The sequence below is a fragment of the Acipenser ruthenus genome, chromosome 41 (genome assembly GCF_902713425.1).
Source record: "Acipenser ruthenus chromosome 41, fAciRut3.2 maternal haplotype, whole genome shotgun sequence".
NCBI classification, from domain to species: domain Eukaryota; kingdom Metazoa; phylum Chordata; class Actinopteri; order Acipenseriformes; family Acipenseridae; genus Acipenser; species Acipenser ruthenus.
This window is the reverse complement of record NC_081229.1, coordinates 9,476,107-9,498,118: the sequence shown is the minus strand read 5'-3', so window position 1 is coordinate 9,498,118 and position 22,012 is coordinate 9,476,107. Positions and strand designations below refer to the sequence as shown.

At 40.1% G+C, this 22,012-nt stretch overlaps 1 protein-coding gene across 1 annotated transcript in view; it reads right to left on the bottom strand.

Annotated features, from left to right (window-relative positions):
* LOC131696738 (zinc finger protein 271-like) overlaps nucleotides 1-17,115 on the bottom strand; it is a 40,778-nt gene extending 23,663 nt beyond the window's left edge. Inside the window, 4 exon segments of the mRNA XM_059010597.1 lie at nucleotides 234-1,163; nucleotides 15,375-15,871; nucleotides 15,873-16,188; nucleotides 16,771-17,115. Coding sequence (XP_058866580.1) covers nucleotides 234-1,163; nucleotides 15,375-15,871; nucleotides 15,873-16,188; nucleotides 16,771-16,969 — 1,942 coding nt within the window. The 5' untranslated portion in view covers nucleotides 16,970-17,115.
* Nucleotides 17,116-22,012: the final 4,897 nt, after the last annotated feature.

Below are 22,012 nucleotides of genomic sequence, written 5' to 3'. Positions count from 1 at the left end.
TTCTCTGAAAACAGGGCTGCTGACCCTTGGCCACATTCCAGTGTGTTAGTTCAACATTGTAAATCTAATACTTTGTTAACATCAAACTTCATATAATATCATTATTCAGGTTATACAAATCACAGAGATCACCCAAACATATTAGATTAGAACTCTTCGTGCGATTATTCTATCATTCTTCTATCACACTCTCCTGTGAATTCGCTGGTGATTTTGAAGGCCTTGTTTAAGACGGAAACTCTTCCCACAGTCAGAGCAGCGATACGGTTTCTCTCCTGTGTGAATTCGCTGGTGTGAAACAAGGTTGTTTGAATGACTGAAACTCTTCCCACAGTCAGAGCAGGAATACGGTTTCTCTCCTGTGTGAATTCGCTGGTGTTTTTTCATGTCTCCTGACCTACTGAAACTCTTCCCACAGTCAGAACAGTGATACGGTTTCTCTCCTGTGTGAATTCGCTGGTGTGAAACAAGGTGTCCGGACTGACTGAAACTCTTCCCACAGTCAGAGCAGGAATACGGTTTCTCTCCTGTGTGAATTCGCTGGTGTTCTTTCATGTCTCCTGACCTACTGAAACTCTTCCCACAGTCAGAGCAGCGATACGGTTTCTCTCCTGTGTGAATTCGCTGGTGTGAAACAAGGTGTCCGGACTGACTGAAACTCTTCCCACAGTCAGAGCAGCGATACGTTTTTTCTCCTGTGTGAATTCGCTGGTGTTCTTTCAAGTCTCCTGACCTACTGAAACTCTTCCCACAGTCAGAGCAGCGATACGGTTTCTCTCCTGTGTGAGTTCGCTGGTGTGAAACAAGGTGTCCGGACTGACTGAAACTCTTCCCACAGTCAGAGCAGCGATACGTTTTTTCTCCTGTGTGAATTCGCTGGTGTGCTTTCATGTCTCCTGAGTAACTGAAACTCTTCCCACAGTCAGAACAGTGATATGGTTTCTCTCCTGTGTGAATTCGCTGGTGTGAAACAAGGTTGTTTGACTGACTGAAACTCTTCCCACAGTCAGAGCAGCGATACAGTTGCTCTCCTGTGTGAATTCGCAGGTGTTTTATCATGTTTTGTGACCTACTGAAACTCTTCCCACAGTCAGAACAGTGATACGGTTTCTCTCCTGTGTGAATTCGCTGGTGTGTTTTAAAATGCTCTAACTGGGTGAAACCTTTCCCACAGTCAGGATATTCTCCAGCGCCCGCCCTCGCTTTAGCTGCTGGACTGGAACCTGGAAAATATGAACAGGAAAGTAAGAGGGACTGCTTGTTGGCTTAGGCAGGGATGGAAATAAGCCCCCCTTTGCATAGCAGTTTGATCCCTTCCTGGTTTTACTAGCAGTTTAATAAGACACACCTGTGCTTGTTACCTATACATTGGGGCTAATCAGGCTTATTTTAAAACCTGGATCAGGTGAATCTGCTATGCAATAGGAGTCTTATTTCCATCCCTCACTTAGGGAAGGTGGCGGATTTGATTAAAACATGTGAATTTCAGCTGTGGGGGCTTGCAATAGGTTACAACAGCTTTAAAAAAAACAAATAAACAAAGCCTTTACTTTATGTGTAAAAGCAGAGTCAGTAAAGTACACATCACCTATTTATTTAATACAAGTTACAGTATTATACCTCTTTGACGTAGCGCCGCAGCAGAATCTCCCAAATAGTATCTGTTTCAGCCAAATCGGAGCCGTTTGCATCTCTGCTTTATGTGTAAAAGCAAAGTCAGTAAAGACTGATGCTGGTGAAACCGAGCCCTGGGATCAAAATCTGCCTTCAAAGACCTCCTGTAATGTTTCAGGTCTATTTCCTCTAACACAGGCTACAATTCTATCTTTAAATAGCATTATTTTACGTATTTACAAAAATATCCATATACTGTTACACTGAACATTTATAATGATATATACAGTACTTTAGTGTTTCTAATCCTTGGTATAATTCCCCCAACTCCTAGAGCAATGACTACATTCTATCTGTATCTGAAGTTCACCAGTATTGAGTCCTATCTTGAACTGGCTGGAGTGGTACAGGAAAAACAAATAGCTAGTAATGTAACCTACATGCTCCCTCCCTCCCTCTCAACCACACTGTGGATATCACACAATCTAGAATGACAATGTCACAGCTACTGGGAGTCACTCACCTGCTAGACTGCATTCTGAATGGGAGCGCCCGTCTTCCTTTCCACCTCCTTGCGTGCTGTTGGGAGAGCCTTCCTCTCCAGCGCCTTGCTCTCTCACGCAGATTCTCTCCAGCACCACGCTACACTCCCGCAGGCGTACAAGCTCCTGCTCAGGGATGTTTGGTTTGAAGTCCTCGGATTCTTCCTTCCCTGGTTCCATGTGCTCAAACTCTACTTCAGGGGACTCCTGTTTAATACAGACAGTTTCCAGCACCTCTTCTTGTTTAACAGGAAGGGGTTCTTCTGTCTGGGGGATCTCCAATTCATTGTGCTCAGCTTTAATCTCAGAGACCTCTGGCTGGCTGCTCTCACATTGCATCTCACAGAGCTCCTGTTTAATGGGGAGGGAAGCCAGCCTAGAGAACTCCACTCTAATGGAGACAGGTTCAAGTTCAGGGAACTCCTCTTTAATCTGGACAGATTCCATCTTCACACTGTCCATGGCAGCACGCGGGATTCTGTTTAGTAGCGGCTGAAAAACAAATGCATGTATTTATTTAAATACAGGGTTATGAAGGCCATTCAAGGGGCCGACAACATCTGTCCTTAATAGCAGGGGTGGCTTTGCTAATGAAGGGACATACAATTTCTTGTAATAACTTCATAATACCAGAGGATTTTATCTGTTGAAATGTTTACATAATGTATCCATTCCATATATTATTTATTGCAGATTTCTTTCGAGCAACATGTTCTAACATTTGTTTCAGATTTGGAACATACCCAGTAGTCTCTGCATATAGGAATACCTCCTAAGAGAACACTTTTTGATATAGACTGACTACACAGGGGAAAGTTGACAGAGATTCATTTTTATTTTTTCACTCTGCTATTTTATTATTATTATTATTATTATTATTATTATTTGTTTATTTAGCAGACGCCTTTATCCAAGGCGACTTACAGAGACTAGGGTGTGTGAACTATGCATCAGCTGCAGAGTCACTTACAATTACGACTCACCCGAAAGACGGAACACAAGGAGGTTAAGTGACTTGCTCAGGGTCACACAATAAGTCAGTGGCTGAGGTGGGATTTGAACCGGGGATCTTCTGGTTCCAAGCCCCTTTCTTTAACCACTGGACCACACAGCCTCCTACATCTACATTGTGAATCTACAAGCTACATCTGTATTGTGAATGACTAGCGTATCATATCGGAGGCATGGATTGGTGATGAGACATTATCACTTTTACAAGTCAATTTGATTATCGATTATCAGTTACGATTATTCTAATAACACCCTTCTAGGGCAGAAAGTCACAAAAAGGTTCCTGATTATTTTTTTTTATTCTAATTAAACTACAATAAACTTCAGTAACTTTTCCAACAGCACTTTCAAACCTAGAAAACATACAGGATGCATTATATTGAAGTCAATACTAAAGCAGCATAAGCAATATATAAACCATACCACTTCACAGAAACCACTTTTAAATAAAGAAGAAAAGCACACACACAATCTGACAATGCACTCTCATGCTCTCAACTGCCTGAATCTTCTCTTAAAGTCTTTCGAATCTCTTACATCCCAGGGAATTATGCACAGAAAAAAAAAAAATATCCAAAATGATGCGGTATCTCTGTACAAGTGTGTGCAAAGTAACAAAACTATTGTGCAGTTGTATTGGGTCCTTCTCTCATACTGGATATGAAAATACTAGCATAAGTTGAAAAATAATAACTAGAAAACAATGGATTTTTTTCTAAATTCCATGATTGATATAAAGGAACACCAGCTCCTTCAGTTTGTCTTCCGAAAGAGAACGCCTCCGATCGGACAGGACAAGATTCCACAGCGAGGTGCTGCGCTCGGCATCGGCTGTATTTACTGCATCGATGTATCTGAAAGCTAATGTTTTCACATTAAGAAGACGGTCAGCTGACGATGACCAAAACAAGTCAATGTCGAATTTCCCCTGTGGATCGCATCGGGCGTCACCTTCACAGTGTTCAAAGCAAAGCAATGAAAATCTTTTAGTCTCTCGTTTGCTGATATATTTGCAACGTGGGATCTTTGTCGTGGCATTTTCTGGCAGAATCAGTCAATGTTCCCTTTATCCTCAGTGGGTCAACTGCACTGAACTGAGAGCAGCGTAGTAACTGGGGATGATCCCGTGGTTAGTACGCAGCTCTGTACTAAACTAGTGCGCAAGTTAAATACCAATTGCAACGAACTTGGAGGCTGAAGTTAGTCCCCAGCTGCGTACTAAAAAAGGTCTCAATTGCACCGAAGCCAAAAATAACTGCTGCTGCCCTCTAGAGGATACAAAGTATGGGACTAACTTAGTTTAACTCTAATGGACTAAGAATTTTAGTATCGTACTAAGTGGAATAGTGGAAGACATGTGAAAGTCCCAGAATGTACTGGCAGTTTATTTTTGCTGAAATAATAATGTGTGCATATAATATACACACATATACAGTGCCTTGCAAAAGTATTCAGACCCCTGACCAATTCTCTCATATTACTGAATTACAAATGGTACATTGACATTTCGTTCTGTTTGATATTTTATTTTAAAACACTGAAACTCTAAATCAATTATTGTAAGGATGTCATTGGTTTTATGTTGGGAAATATTTTTAAGAAATAAACTGAAATATCTTGCTTGCATAAGTATTCAACCCTTGTGCTGTGGAAGCTCCCAGTTTACACCGATGAAAGAAATTGCCCTAACGAGGACACAATTACCTTACCATTGGCCTCCACCTGTGAACCATTAAAGTTGCTGTCACATTTTCTGCATAAAAACCCCACTGTTGAAGGATCATTGGTCAGGCTGTGAATCTGAAGGAAAATGAAGACCAAAGAGCATTCTATAGAAGATAGATATAAAGTAATACAAATGCATAGATCAGGGAAAGGGTACAAAATAATATCCAAGTGTTTGGCTATCCCAGTGAGCACAGTTGGATCAATAATCAGGAAGTGGAAGCTGCATCACACCACCCAAGAAAAGGCCGTCCCTCAAAACTCAGCACTCAAACAAGAAGGAGACTTGTGAGAGAAGCCACAGAGAGGCCAACAATCACTTTGAAGGAGCTACAGAGTTCAGTGGCTGGGAGTGGAGTAATGGTGCACCAGTCAACCATATCAAGAGCTCTGTATAACACTGGCCTGTATGGGAGGGTGGCAAGAAAGAAGCCGTTACTCAAAAAGTACCATCTGAAAGCACGTCTGGAGTTTGCCAGAAAGCATGAGAGTGTCCCAGCTGCGATGTGGGAAAAGGTTTTGTGGTCAGATGAGACCAAGACAGAGCTTTTTGGCCGACACTGTGTGCAAAGCTGGTACATACTTACCCCAAAAGACTTAAAGCTGTTATTGCAGCAAAAGGTGGCTCTACCAAATATTAATGTGTGGGGGTTGAATACTTATGCAAGCAAGATATTTCAGTTTGTTTTATTGTTCTTAAAAATATTTCCCAATGTCACCTTACAATAATTGATTTTGAGTTTCAGTGTTTTAAAATAAAATATCAAACAGAACGAAATGTCAATGTACCATTTGTAATTCAGTAATATGAGAGAATTGGTCAGGGGTCTGAATACTTTTGCAAGGCACTGTATATATACACACACACACATATATATATATATATCTCCCATGTTTGTGGCTCAGATGCCGGGAGCTGTTTAGGGTTATGTTGTCCTGGTTGCCACCTTGCTGGCTATTCAAGCCACAGTGAGCAGCCCCATCGTGTGCCACATAATCAGGGTGCCTCGGACAAACCATTTGAATGTTTTTTGTTTTTTTCTTTTGCACATTTTCAGTTAATCTTTTTTTTTTTTGGTTGCTTTTTTGTCCCTTTTGTATATATGACAATAATTGCTTTAATTTGTTCCAATTTCACGTATGACGTATACCTGTAACCTTTATAATTAAAGAGTTATAGCCACAAATCTAACAGTAAAAACATGTGAAAATAACTCGGACCCTATTATTAACCTCCTTGTGCTCCGTATTTCGGGTGAGACGCTGTGTATGCATAGTTCACACATACCCTATAGTCTCTGTAAGTTGCCTTGGATAAAGGCGTCTGCTAAACTAATTATTTATATATATATATACAGTGCCTTGCGAAAGTATTCGGCCCCCTTGAACTTTGCGACCTTTTGCCACATTTCAGGCTTCAAACATAAAGATATGAAACTGTAATTTTTTGTGAAGAATCAACAACAAGTGGGACACAATCATGAAGTGGAACGAAATTTATTGGATATTTCAAACTTTTTTAACAAATAAAAAACTGAAAAATTGGGCGTGCAAAATTATTCAGCCCCTTTACTTTCAGTGCAGCAAACTCTCTCCAGAAGTTCAGTGAGGATCTCTGAATTATCCAATGTTGACCTAAATGACTAATGATGATAAATAGAATCCACCTGTGTGTAATCAAGTCTCCGTATAAATGCACCTGCACTGTGATAGTCTCAGAGGTCCGTTTAAAGCGCAGAGAGCATCATGAAGAACAAGGAACACACCAGGCAGGTCCGAGATACTGTTGTGGAGAAGTTTAAAGCCGGATTTGGATACAAAAAGATTTCCCAAGCTTTAAACATCCCAAGGAGCACTGTGCAAGCGATAATATTGAAATGGAAGGAGTATCAGACCACTGCAAATCTACCAAGACCTGGCCGTCCCTCTAAACTTTCAGCTCATACAAGGAGAAGACTGATCAGAGATGCAGCCAAGAGGCCCATGATCACTCTGGATGAACTGCAGAGATCTACAGCTGAGGTGGGAGACTCTGTCCATAGGACAACAATCAGTCGTATACTGCACAAATCTGGCCTTTATGGAAGAGTGGCAAGAAGAAAGCCATTTCTTAAAGATATCCATAAAAAGTGTTGTTTACAGTTTGCCACAAGCCACCTGGGAGACACACCAAACATGTGGAAGAAGGTGCTCTGGTCAGATGAAACCAAAATCGAACTTTTTGGCAACAATGCAAAACGTTATGTTTGGCGTAAAAGCAACACAGCTCATCACCCTGAACACACCATCCCCACTGTCAAACATGGTGGTGGCAGCATCATGGTTTGGGCCTGCTTTTCTTCAGCAGGGACAGGGAAGATGGTTAAAATTGATGGGAAGATGGATGGAGCCAAATACAGGACCATTCTGGAAGAAAACCTGATGGAGTCTGCAAAAGACCTGAGACTGGGACGGAGATTTGTCTTCCAACAAGACAATGATCCAAAACATAAAGCAAAATCTACAATGGAATGGTTCACAAATAAACATATCCAGGTGTTAGAATGGCCAAGTCAAAGTCCAGACCTGAATCCAATCGAGAATCTGTGGAAAGAACTGAAAACTGCTGTTCACAAATGCTCTCCATCCAACCTCACTGAGCTCGAGCTGTTTTGCAAGGAGGAATGGGCAAAAATTTCAGTCTCTCGATGTGCAAAACTGATAGAGACATACCCCAAGCGACTGACAGCTGTAATCGCAGCAAAAGGTGGCGCTACAAAGTATTAACTTAAGGGGGCTGAATAATTTTGCACGCCCAATTTTTCAGTTTTTTATTTGTTAAAAAAGTTTGAAATATCCAATAAATTTCGTTCCACTTCATGATTGTGTCCCACTTGTTGTTGATTCTTCACAAAAAATTACAGTTTCATATCTTTATGTTTGAAGCCTGAAATGTGGCAAAAGGTCGCAAAGTTCAAGGGGGCCGAATACTTTCGCAAGGCACTGTATATATATATATATATATATATATATATATATATATATATATATATATATATAGGTCAGTTTACGCGTATTTCAAAATAAAAGTCTCAAATAATCTGCTAAAAAAATGCCTTTATTTTTGTTTATGTTGCTTATTGTATTTCTATTTGTTTGTATTTCTATTATATTATATATTTTGTATGTAAAAATCTGTCATGTGTATATTTCATACATTCCTGAAAAAATTAAGGATTGTAACTCAGTAAAAGGCGGGTGAAATGTAATGAAGAGACTCATAGTGAATAGAAAATAGGGTTGGTTGTGCCAGATTTACGTCCCTGCTATTGTTGCTGGGGTTTTAGTAGTGCTCGGGTGCTGAAAACACGACATTTTGACTGGTAGGTTGTGTATTTCAGACATTCCTGAAAAAATTAAAGATTATAACTCAATAAAAGGGGGTTAAATGTAACTAATTCACTCAAAAATAAAATAATGATTGTAACTAAAACAATAGGGATATTTTATTCTTTGTATGTTAATGTAACCCTGTTTAAGCTCCCTGTTGGTAGGTGGAAGTATTAGATTTTCTGACCCAGCTTATCATTGACCCTGGGCTTTAAGATCTGTTGTGCCAGGAATACCATGGCTGTGCATGAAGGTCCGATACCTCTCAATATCTGAACACTTCCCCGTCACATGCTCAGATCTGTGGTGTACTGATGGTGTACATCTCAGTGATGACTGTGGAATGAATCTCCTTGCACAGCTCATGTGGTGTGCAGCTTACTGTTTACTGCACAAGAGACCAAACCAGCAACAACAGGTTTGCAGAGCAGTAAACCTGGCCTCACTCCACGTGTGGTTGTGAGAGGGTCAGCACCAGCGATCAGCAGGTTTGCAGAGCAGTAAACCTGGCCTCGCTCCACGTGTGGTTGTGAGAGGATCAGCACCAGCGATCAGCAGGTTTGCAGAGCAGTAAACCTGGCCTCACTCCACGTCTGGTTGTGAGAGGGTCAGCACCAGCGATCAGCAGGTTTGCAGAGCAGTAAACCTGGCCTCACTCCACGTGTGGTTGTGAGAGGGTCAGCACCAGCGATCACCACGTTTGCAGAGCAGTAAACCTGGCCTCACTCCAGGTGTGGTTGTGAGAGGATCAGCACCAGCGATCAGCAGGTTTGCAGAGCAGTAAACCTGGCCTCACTCCACGTGTGGTTGTGAGAGGATCAGCACCAGCGATCAGCAGGTTTGCAGAGCAGTAAACCTGGCCTCACTCCACGTCTGGTTGTGAGAGGGTCAGCACCAGTGATCAGCAGGTTTGCAGAGCAGTAAACCTGGCCTCACTCCACGTGTGGTTGCGAGAGGGTCAGCACCAGTGATCAGCAGGTTTGCAGAGCAGTAAACCTGGCCTCACTCCACGTCTGGTTGTGAGAGGGTCAGCACCAGTGATCAGCAGGTTTGCAGAGCAGTAAACCTGGCCTCACTCCACGTGTGGTTGCGAGAGGGTCAGCACCAGTGATCAGCAGGTTTGCAGAGCAGTAAACCTGGCCTCACTCCACGTGTGGTTGTGAGAGGGTCAGCACCAGTGATCAGCAGGTTTGCAGAGCAGTAAACCTGGCCTCACTCCACGTGTGATTGTGAGAGGGTCAGCACCAGTAATCAGCAGAGCTGATCCTTTCCAGTGGGCCGAGGTGAAGCACGCTACCACCGAGAAGGCAGCGGAGGAGCTATTCCTGGCGATGATGTCTGTAAGTATTAAAACTTCATTTGTGTTGTTTTAATTTGATGTTCTTTGGCATTAGACAATAAAATATGCAAAACAATCTGAGTGATTGTCAGTTCTGTGCTATTATCTGAATTACATTTCCTCAATGTGTAGCTGAATTACATTACATTAACGTGGATTGTATATAAAAACAAAGTGAAGGGTGAACGGTCTTAAAAAAAGGTGTCTAATAAGGAAGTAGGGCTGATTACAGGTGAGGTGATGGAGAAGGAGGTAGGTAGGACTACAGCTCAGGTGAAGGAGGGAGGTGAGACTACAGGTGTGAAGCATGGAAGTAAGACTACAGGAGAGAGGTAGGACTGCAGGTGCAGGTGTGATGAATACACTAAACATTACACTGAATATTACTAAACTTAAGGGAGGAAGTCCAACCACAACCAAACACAAAAAACAAAGGAAAAAAAGCAAATCCATTAGATTATACAGTAACTGCAAATGCCATTCATGATGTTAAACAAAGCAATAAAAAAACAAACACATTTCAATTTTTAGGACTGACTGAAATACACAACCTACCAGCTAAAATGTCGTGTTTTCAGCACCCGAGCACTACTAAAACCCCAGCAACAATAGCAGGGACGTAAATCTGGCACAACCAACCTCATTTTCTATTCACTATGAGTCTGGTCATTACATTTGAACCCCCTTTTACTGAGTTACAATCCTTAATTTTTTCAGGAATGGCTGAAATACACAACCCTCTAGTTGCCAAGTACCATCACAAACTAAAAAGAGATTTAAACACATAGATAATACATTATTAGCAATGCATTTCTGAAGGTATGTAAGTCACATAGATTATTTTCGTGTTTTCATTTGAACAGCTATACTGTATGTTTGTACTCATTCACAGCATACCTTAGTATGTGTTAACAGAATCCTATAAGACACAACTTATTTCCATTAGTATGGGGGTCTACACCAGCAGTCATTAAAGATACAAACTTGAATGAGATGGTTTAAAAAAACACATCAACACTAAAAAGAAAATGATCTTTTTATTTGCTCCAGCATCACCAGCAAAAATGGTTTTGTGCTGGTACCCAGTGAGTGATGTGGAGCACTTTCTTGGTCTGTGGCCTGAACCACTGCTGTATAATGCAGAATCCATTGCTTACAATACAATAAGCTTCTACATTATTTTCATTTTAATGAGATTATTTAAGTGAATGCACTTTTAATAACAAAGGACCCACATTGTTATTTTTAAATCTTGTTTAAAAGTGTTTTAATATATATTTTTTTATTATTAATAGTACTTTTTTCTATTTCTGTATTTTATTCTGTATTCTGCTTACCAAGTGCTTTGGGCTGCTTTTAATAATTGTACTGTATGTTTCTGTACTTCACTCTGCTGGATTCTGCTTGTAAAGCGCTTTGAGCCACTGTATTACACATTGATTGCACTATACAACTCGAGATTATTATTACATTGTTTAAGGCAGTGACTCCCAAATTATTATTATTTCAGAAGTAGCCTCTCTCATTCCTACAGAGCAAAATCAATTAATAAATAATAAATTACCTGGTGTTGAAGTCTTGGTCTCTGTTAATATATATTAACCCTAATAAATGATCATTTATCATCTTGATTTTGCATTTATAGGTTACAGTAATGTATACAGTATATGCAAAAACAACTATAATTATATATATATATATATATATATAAATACAGGAGACCTTGGTCATTAATAATATTCTTAAAAATAATATTAATAATTAAATTAATAATGTATACTTCTTGCTGCTGCTTTTACTGTCTCTTTCAGTCGTTATATGAGAGTGACAGGATGGAGGGACTTTTATTTTGGAAAAAAACAGCCGGTTTCGACATCGAGATGCGGAAGCAGCATACGCCGGAAGTGAAGTTGTTGCTAGCTTCACGGAGATAAAAACATCGGTACCTTATTTTTTATTGATTAAATTGTTATATTTTAGTTTAATTGTTATATTTTAAATGGACTCGGTGTTGTTGATGACGTCACGCCTGTTCATTTAACAAACAAAGAGTCTCACACGCGCGCGCGCGCGTCGCAAACAAATAACCTTCAATTAAAATGAATAATACTGTAACTTACCTTTTTGTATCGTCCACGCCTTACAAACGGGTATGTAATATCGTTTAACTAAACACACAAATATAAAATCCTCCGCAGGGCTCCGTGTTTACCTCCTGCTGTGTGTTTGAAACGCCAGCAGCGCCGCGTTCCCGGATGCAGTTTGTGCGCATGCTCCGAGGCGGAGGCTCTTCTTCTGGTTAATCTATAGGACGCATCCCATCTATTATATTAGATGATGAGCGCCCTCCATCTGTACTCCTTTGTGTGTCTTTGTTTTACTTTATTTTTCTGTCATCTTTATTTATTATAACTTCCCTTCTTTTCCTGTTTCCTTTATATATTTCGTCAGTATCCTTTCCTCTTTCCCTAGCAAGTTCTTTATATTGACTTCCTATACCTCAATTTCTCTCAGCCTCCTCTCCACATTCCTTCTCTGCTCCTCATATTTCTCACACTTTAATGAATACTGTTCTACTGTTTCAGCTACTTTACATTTTTCACACTTTCCATCTTCATGTTTCCCCAGTCTTAAAAGATGTTTATTTAAAGAACTCTGCCCAATCCTTAACCTATCCAACACTCTTTCCTCTTTCCTTCACAACTCTTTATTCACCTCTTTCTGGATATTATGATAAAACCTTCCTTTTATGCTTTTAAGCTGAGTCTCAGCTGCTCCATCGAGCTCCATAGAGGCGCAGCGTCCATTCAAAACTAACACAAGAAAGAGTTCACATCCTTTTTATATTTAACGGTTGTAATACATACAGTACTGTATCGATGCCTCTGTAATTTCCATTGATAAATCATTACAAAAATAACATCTTAGAGTTTTATTACACTTGATAATCGGTTCCCTTTTCTCTTTTGACGTTGTAGTTTTTGTTTTGCACTTTGGAAACATGAAAGAAAAAAAAACACAGATGAATATAATTGAAGTAGACTGTAAACCCGACACACACACACACACAGCTCACAATATTACAGCAGATACCAGGAAAAACCTATTCAGGTAACTGACAGTCTATTCATTATTTACAATCACTCTGCAATATCCATGTCTTCATCCTCTACATCAGCCTCCTCCACTTTCCTATTCTCATCCATGTCGCTGTTCGTGGTTGAATCATCTCCGCTGATGGCTGAATAGGGGAGGTTAGCAGGGTAATGTTCCTGCGTGGGGATAGGGAGACAGGCAGCACCAACGCGTTTAAGTTCAACACTAACCCTTAATAAAATGTTCTTCCTGTTATTAAGCAGTGGTATAATGGGAAGCAGTGGTAAATTGAAAATAACAGAAGCCAGTTTTTACTTTAGTGAAGTAGGCTACAATTTGTTTTTCATTAAAAACGTGTTTATTGAAATTAATGTTCAGCTTTCATATTGAAGCTTGTTGTGGGCAACTCATTCAATCAAACCCAGTAGTGTGGAATTTGCTTTAATCGTTCAAGACGTTTTTCAACTCAAGTAAGCTTCTTTGTGTTTAACAAACGACACACGAGCGTGGCAGTCCTTCTATCGCAGCCAGTGTCATGTTTATAGCACGCAGCTGAAATGGTTACGTGACAGCGCTGTCTCTGTTTAGCGCACGCAAGAACGTGCAGAATGGATGGAACTCTGTTGAGAATTGGAAGACAACGCATTTGAGAGCAAAACATTTTATGACATTTTTAAATCTCATAGCTGAAGACGTGCCGGCGCTTTGCCTCGTCAAGACCAGAGGTGCCGGGCTGAGCCCTAGCCAGCCCTGGCACAAATTAACCAATATATATATATATATATATATATATATATATATATATATATATATATATATATATATATATATGTTTTGATTCAAACACAGTCTCCCTTGAGAAAGATATGTACAACATATCGAAACGTTGGGCAGCTGGCTCTTTGAGCTAATATATATATATGTATGTATATACACACTAATCCCCAAAGTCATTCTAAATAAATTAAATCAAGTTACATTCACTTACAAATTCAAATTGTATTCATAACACTCGTCCATTTTAAGTTAGTTGAACATTCAAATTGACTTTAGTTGTTCAAACGTAAATGGTTGAAGTAGAACCAGGGGACTGGATTCCCATCAGCCCTTGCGGGACTTGAACAATTTATTTTTTGAATTGTTTGTTGTTTATTGTGTTGTTGTTTTGTGTGTGTGTGCGGATGCACACGTGTGTTGTGTTTGCTTGTCTCTTGTGTCCCTGGATGCTTTCTTACACGTGTTCTCCTTGTGTTGTTTGTGACCAGCCCCGTTCGGCGGTCAGTCTGCAGATGTGACGTCACTCCCTTCTCCTTCTCTGCTCCTGCCTGGTTCCAGCACTTGTAAATGCTGCCAGAAGCACAGAAGCAGAAATGCTGCTCTTGCAGCTAATAAAATAACTTGCTGGTTTCACACTGTTTCCTCAGCTCACTTTTTATTGCTAAAATTAATTAAACATTTTAAAACTAACTAAAAATTACATCTAACTTCTCTGTATGAGCTGCTGCCTGTTGTTTTCCTGTGTGTGTGTGTGTGTGTGTGTGTGTGTGTGTGTGTGCGCACCGCCCCCTGCGGGCTCGCTATGCTGTGCGAGTGGTGGAAAGTTATGCAAATCACCTACTCAAGCCCGACCAATGAGCGGTGAGGATAAGCTTATATTAAGAGCAGCCTGCGCTCTGCATGTGGTTGTTTTGGCTGGGGCCTGAGAGAGTTAAAGAGGAGCTCCCTGTACTGCAGCCAAGCTTTAAACATGCTGAAGTGTTGCAATACCCAGGAGCTGTGTGCTAGCTGGAACTAGAGGGGAAGATTAACCAGCATCTTGCTAAACAACATGAATTCTGTGCAGCATTAAAATACACAAATCATGACAAATAAAAATAATAAACACATCTAAAAAATAAAATTTATTGCACATTGGATCATTTTAAAAAATGCATGATTAGTTGTGACTTTTTATTTTCATGTTTTTTTCACTACCAAAAAGGCTCTTTCCCAGCAGTCCTCTATATCCTCTGAATGCAGAGTCTGCCTGGGTGCTGCGTCACATGATGAAGGCTCCAGCACTGACAACGACTCAGAGAGGCAGAGCGATAGAACTCAATTTGATACAACAACCTTTAAAAAGTACATTTTGCTCATTTAAATACAAGTTAGACATAGGTGTTGTTTTAGTGTTGCTTACTATTGTTAAATAATTAATCAATTAATTTCACAATTAACACATTTCTCAGTTTTAATTCAGAAATCAATTGTTTCTACTAACTTGGCTTGTGTTTTTCAGACACAGTAAAAGCGGATCAAATGCATGAAAAACACAAGCCAAGTTAGTAGAAACAATTGATTTCTGAATTAAAACTGAGAAATGTGTTAGTTGTGAAATTGGGGCAACCTTGGCCCTCATCGGTTTTACAGTTGTGCCCATTTGCTTGGTGCTGAGCAAGGTTGCCCCACTTGTTTCTTGAAGCTTGTCTTGTGTTTTTGATATCTCTACGTTAAATGGCTGGGCACTTTTGAGAACTTGGCGTTTTTTCACATTTCCAAAGTGTTTTTGTTTCAAATTCATAATGCAAGGTTAACATTTTTTTCTTCATGATAAAACAGTCCCAATTAACATAGTCTTTAAGGTTTCTCTCTTATGTGGATTCGCTGGTGTGTTTTAAGGCTGGCTGACTGACTGAAACTCTTCCCACAGTCAGAGCAGTAATACGGTTTCTCTCCTGTGTGAATGCGCTGGTGTGTTTTCAGGTTTCCTGAATAACTGAAACTCTTCCCACAGTCGGAGCAGCGATATGGTTTCTCTCCTGTGTGAATTCGCTGGTGTGAAACAAGGCTGTTTGACCGACTGAAACTCTTCCCACAGTCAGAGCAGCAATACGGTTTTTCTCCTGTGTGAATTCGCTGGTGTGCTTTCATGTCTCCTGAGTAACTGAAACTCTTCCCGCAGTCAGAGCAGCGATACGGTTTCTCTCCCGTGTGAATTCGCTGGTGGAAAAGAAGGCTGTTTGAATGACTGAAACTCTTCCCACAGTCAGAGCAACAATATGTTTTCCCTCCTGTGTGAATTTGCTGGTGTGCTTTCAGGGTTCCTGAGTAACTGAAACTCTTCCCACAATCAGAGCAGCAATACAGTTTCTCTCCTCTGTGAATTTGCTGGTGTGAAACAAGGTTGTTTGACTGACAAACTCTTTCCACAGTCAGAGCAGCGATACGGTTTCTCTCCTGTGTGAATTCGCTGGTGTGATACAAGGTTGTTTGACTGACTGAAACTCTTCCCACAGTGAGTGCAGGAATACGGTTTCTCTCCTGTGTGAATTCGCTGGTGTGTTTTCAGGGTACCTGACTGACTGAAACTCTTTCCACAGTCAGAGCAACGATACGGTTTCTTTTCTGCGTCAGTTCGCTGGTGTGTTTTAAAATGCCCAAACTGGGTGAAACCTTTCCCACAATCAGGATATTCTCCAGCTCCCGCCCTCACTTTAGCTGCTGGACTGGAACCTGGAAAATATGAACAGGAAAGAAAATAAGAGGGACTGCTTGTAGGCTTAGGTAGGGATTGAAATAAGCCCCCCTTTGCATAGCAGTTTGATCCCTTCCTAGTTTTACTAGCAGTTTAATAAGACACACCTGTGCTTGTTACCTATACATTGGGGCTAATCAGGCTCATTTTAAAACCTGGAACAGGTGAATCTGCTATGCAATGGGAGTCTTATTTCCATCCCTGGCTTACAGCAGGTGGTGGAGTGGATTAAAGCATGTGAATTTCAGCTGTGGGGGCTTGCAATACATTACAACAGCTTAAAAAAGCAAATAAACTTAAAGCCTTTACATTTATAATCATCTATACAGTACTTTAGAGTTTCTCCCCCTTGGTATAATCCCCTCCCCCTCCCAGAGCAATGGCAACATTATATCTGTATCTGAAGTTCACCAGTATTGAGTCTTATCTTGAACTGATTGGAGTGGTACAGGAAAAACAAATAGCTAGTAATGTAATCTACATGCTCCCTCCCTCTCAACCACACTGTGGATATCACGCAATCGAGAATGACAATGTCACAGCTACTGGGAGTCACTCACCTGCTAGACTGCATTCTGAATGGGAGCGCCCGTCTTCCTTTCCACCTCCTTGCGTGCTGTTGGGAGAGCCTTCCTCTCCAGCGCCTTGCTCTCTCACGCAGATTCTCTCCAGCACCACGCTACACTCCCGCAGGCGTACAGGCTCCAGCTCAGAGATGTTTGGTTTGAAGTCCTCGGATTCTTCCTTCACTGGTTCCATGTGGTCAAACTCTACTTCAGGGGGCTCCTGTTTAATACGGACAGTTTCCAGCACCTCTTCTTGTTTAACAGGAAGGGGTTCTTCTGTCTGGGGGATCTCCCATTTATTGTGCTCAGCTTTAACCTCAGAGACCTCTGGCTGGCTGCTGTCACATTCCATCTCACAGAGCTCCTGTTTAATGGGGAGGGAAGCCAGCCCAGAGAACTCCACTCTAATGGGTACAAGTTCAAGTTCAGGGAACTCCTCTTTAATCTGGACAGATTCCATCTCCACACTGTCCATGGCAGCACACGGGATTCTGTTTAATAGCTGAAAAACAAATGCATGTATTTATTTAAATACAGGATTATGAAGGCCATTCAAGGGGCCGACAACATCTGTCCTTAATAGCAGGGGTGGCTTTGCTAATGAAGGGACATACAATTTCTTGTAATGACTTCATAATACCAGAGGATTTTATCTGTTGAAATGTTTACATAATGTATCCATTCCATATATTATTTATTGCGGATTTCTTTCGAGCAACATGTTCTAACATTTGTTTCAGATTTGGAACATACCCAGTAGTCTCTGCATATAGGAATACCTCCTAAGAGAACACTTTTTGATATAGACTGACTACACAGGGGAAAGTTGACAGAGATTCATTTTTATTTTTTCACTCTGCTATTTGAAGCTGCATCTGTATTGTGAATGACTAGCGTATCATATCGGAGGCATGGATTAGTGATGAGACATTATCACTTTTACAAGTCAATTTGATTATCGATTATCAGTTACGATTATTCTAATAACATCCTTCTAGGGCCAAAAAGTCACAAAAAGGTTCCTGATTAAATGTTTTTTTATTCTAATTAAACTACAATAAACTTCAGTAACTTTTTCAACAGCACTTTCAAACCTAGAAAACATACAGTATGCATTATATTGAAGTCAATACTAAAACAGCATAAGCAATATATAAACCATACCACTTCACAGAAACCACTTTTAAATAAAGAAAAGCACACACAATCTGACAATGCACTCTCATGCTCGCAACTGCCTGAATCTTCTCTTAAAGTCTTTCGAATCTCTTACACCCCAGGGAATTATGCACAGAAAAAAAAAATATCCAAAATGATGCAGTATCTCTGTACAAGTGTGTGCAAATTAACAAAACTATTGTGCAGTTGTACTGGGTTCTTCTCTCATACTGGATATTTGCAAAATATTTGCATATTTTGCAAATTTTTATTTATAAAATATTTGCATAAGTTAAAAAATAATAACTAGAAAAGAATGGATTTTTTACAAACAATAAATGCGTTTTTCTAAAAATCACCTCTCCTTTTTTCTGTGGTTTTTGTTATCTGTATTGAACTGGGTGCGTCTCAGGCTATTTAATTGATTTTATGGAAGTCTAGTGTGTGTTCGCATTCATTTCATGTATGACATATACCTGTATCCTTTATAGTTAAAGAGTTATAGCCACAAATCTAACAGTAAAAAACATGTGAAAATAACTCGGACCCTATTATTAACCTCCTTGTGCTCCGTGTTTCGGGTGAGACGCTGTTTATGCATAGTTCACACACACCCTATAGTCTCTGTAAGTTGTCTTGGATAAAGGTGTCTGCTAAACTCTATATATATATATATATATATATGAGTCAGTTTTCGCGCCCCTCGTTGATCAGTGTTGTACACACACTATGGTATAGCGGTAGTTCGCCTGCCCCTCAATGTAAATACCCAGCTAACACACTAAGACTCAAACACGTTGTCATTAATATTAAACATAAAAACGTCGGTACCTTATTTTTTATTGATTAAATTGTTATATTTTAAATGGACTCGGTGTTGTTGATGACGTCACGCCTGTTCATTTAACAAACAAAGCGTCACAAACAAATAACCTTCAATTAAAATGAATAATACTGTAACTTACCTTTTAGTCTCGTCCACGCCTTACAAACGGGTATGTAATATCGTTTAACTAAACACACAAATAATAATAATGATAATAATTAACCCGCCTCCTCACGGCTCGGTGTTTATCTCGCGCTGTTTGAGAAACGCCGCGCTCTGTTTGAAGCGTCAGCAGCTCGGAGTTCCCGGATGATGACGCGCACCCGCTCTCTGGGATGGAACCGCACAACAGTCTCGCGTTTTGATTGGTCCATGTCTGTCACATGAATGTGTCGTCACACGCGTGGAAAAGCGTGCAGGCATTTTTAACATTGTGATCAGAGAGAGAGAGAGAGAGAGAGTGATCTGCTTTCCACAACCTTACCATTAAAATATAATGTGGTATTACACTGCACTGATATAACAAACTATGGGTGATTACTTTATATGAATGATCATGTTATGCACGAATGTAAGAATTGGCTTTCTGTGGTGGTGTACTTTTTTCTTTCAAGTAGCATATATCTATAATCGTTTTTGAACATGTGAACATGTACATAACCACACTGTTCAAAACTAACACAACAAGAATGCTTTTTATTATTATTTAACGGTTGTAATACATACAGTACTGTATCGATGCCTCTGTAATTTCCATTGATAAATCATTACAAAATAACATCTTAGAGTTTTATTACACTTGATAATCGGTTCCCTTTTCTCTTTTGCAGTTGTAGTTTTTGTTTTGCACTTTGGAAACATGAAAGTAAAAAAACACAGATGAATATAATTGAAGTAGACTGTAAACCCGACACACACACACAGCTCACAATATTACAGCAGATATCAGGAAAAACCTATTCAGGTAACTGACAGTCTATTCATTATTTACAATCACTCTGCAATATCCATGTCTTCATCCTCTACGTCAGCCTCCTCCACTTTCCTATTCTCACCCATGTCGCTGTTCGTGGTTGAATCATCTCCGCTGATGGCTGAATAGGGGAGGTTAGCAGGGTAATGTTCCTGCGTGGGGATAGGGAGACAGGCAGCACCAACGCGTTTAACTTCAACACTAACCCTTAATAAAATGTTCTTCCTGTTATTAAGCAGTGGTATAATGGGAAGCAGTGGTAAATTAAAAATAACAGAAGCCAGTTTTTACTATCGTGAAGTAGGCTACAATTTGTTTTTCATTAAAAACGTGTATATTGAAATTAATGTTCAGCTTTCATATTGAAGCTTGTTGTGGGCGACTCATTCAATCAAACCCAGTAGTGTGGAATTTCCTTTAATCGTTCAAGACGTTTTTCAACTCAAGTAAGCTTGTTTGTGTTTAACAAACGACACACGAGCGTGGCAGCCCTTCTATCGCAGCCAGTGTCATGTTTATTATAGCACGCAGCTGAAATGGTAACGTGACAGCGCTGTCTCTGTTTAGCGCACGCAAGAACGTGCAGAATGGATGGAACTGTTGAGAATTGGAAGACAACGCATTTGAAAGCAAAACATGTTATGACATTTTTAAATCTCATAGCTGAAGAGGTGCCGGCGCTTTGCCTCGTCAAGCCCAGAGGTGTCGGGCTGAGCCCCAGACAGCCCTGGCACAAATTAACCACTGTGTATATATATATATCTATGTACTGTAACCCCCAAAGTCATTCTAAATAAATAAAATCAAATTACATTCACTTAAAAACTCAAATTGCTTTCCTCCATTTTAAGTTAGTTGAACATTCAAATTGACTTTAGTTGTTCAAACGTAAATGGTTGAAGTAGAACCAGGGGACTGGATTCCCATCAGCCCTTGCAGGACTTGTACAATTTATTTTTTGAATTGTTTGTTGTTTATTGTGTTGTTGTTTTGCGTGTGTGTGCGGTTGCACACGTGTGTTGTGTTTGCTTGTCTCTTGTGTCCCCGGATGCTTTCTTACACGTGTTCTCCTTGTGTTGTTTGCAGCCAGCCCCGTTCGGACTTCAGTCTGCGGATGTGACGTCACTCCCTTCTCCTTCTCTGCTCCTGCCTGGTTCCAGCACTTGTAAATGCTGCCACAAGCACAGAAGCAGAAATGCTGCACTTGCAGCTAATAAAATAACTTGCTGGTTTCAGAGTGTTTCCTCAGCTCACTTTTTATTGTTAAAAATAATTAAACATTTTCAAACAAACTAAAACTTACATCTAACGTCTGTGTATGAGCTGCTGCCTGTTGTTTTCCTGTGTGTGTGTGTGTGTGCACCGCCCCCTGTGGGCTCGCTGAGCTGTGCGGGTGGTGGAAAGTTATGCAAATCACCTACTCTAGCCTGACCAATGAGCGGTGAGGATAAGCTTATATTAAGAGAAGCCTGCGCTCTGCATGTGGTTGATTTGGCTGGGGACTCAGAGAGTTAAAGAGGAGCTCCCTGTACTGTATTCAAGCTCTAAACATGCTGAAGTGTTGCAATACCCAGGAGCTGTGTGCTAGCTGGAACTAGAGGGGAAGATTAACCAGCATTATAGAAATCAACAGGAATTCTGTGCAGCATTAAAACACACAAATCATGACAAATAAAAATAATAAACACATCTAAAAAATAAAATTTATTGAACATTAGATCATTTAAAAAAATGCATGATTAGTTGTGACTTTTTATTTTCATGTTTTTTTCACTACCTAAAAGGCTCTTTCCCAGCAGTCCTCTATATCCTCTGAATGCAGAGTCTGCCTGGGTGCTGCGTCACATGATGAAGGCTCCAGCACTGACAACGACTCAGAAAGGCAAAGCGACAGAACTCAATTTGATACAACAACCTTTAAAAAGTACATTTTGCTAATTTAAATACAAGTTAGACATAGGTGTTGTTTTAGCGTTGCTTACTATTGTGTTGTATAATTAATCAATTAATTTCACAATTAACACATTTCTCATTTTTAATTCAGAAATCAGTTGTTTCTACTAACTTGGCTTGTGTTTTTCAGACACAGTAAAAGCAGATCAAATGCATGAAAAACACAAGCCCAGTTAGTAGAAACAATTGATTTCTGAATTAAAACTGAGAAATGTGTTAGTTGTAAAATTGGGGCAACCTTGGCCCCCACCTCTTTGATAGTTGTGCCCATTTCCTTGGTGCTGAGCAAGGTTGCCCCAAAGGTTTCATGAAACTTGGCTTGTGTT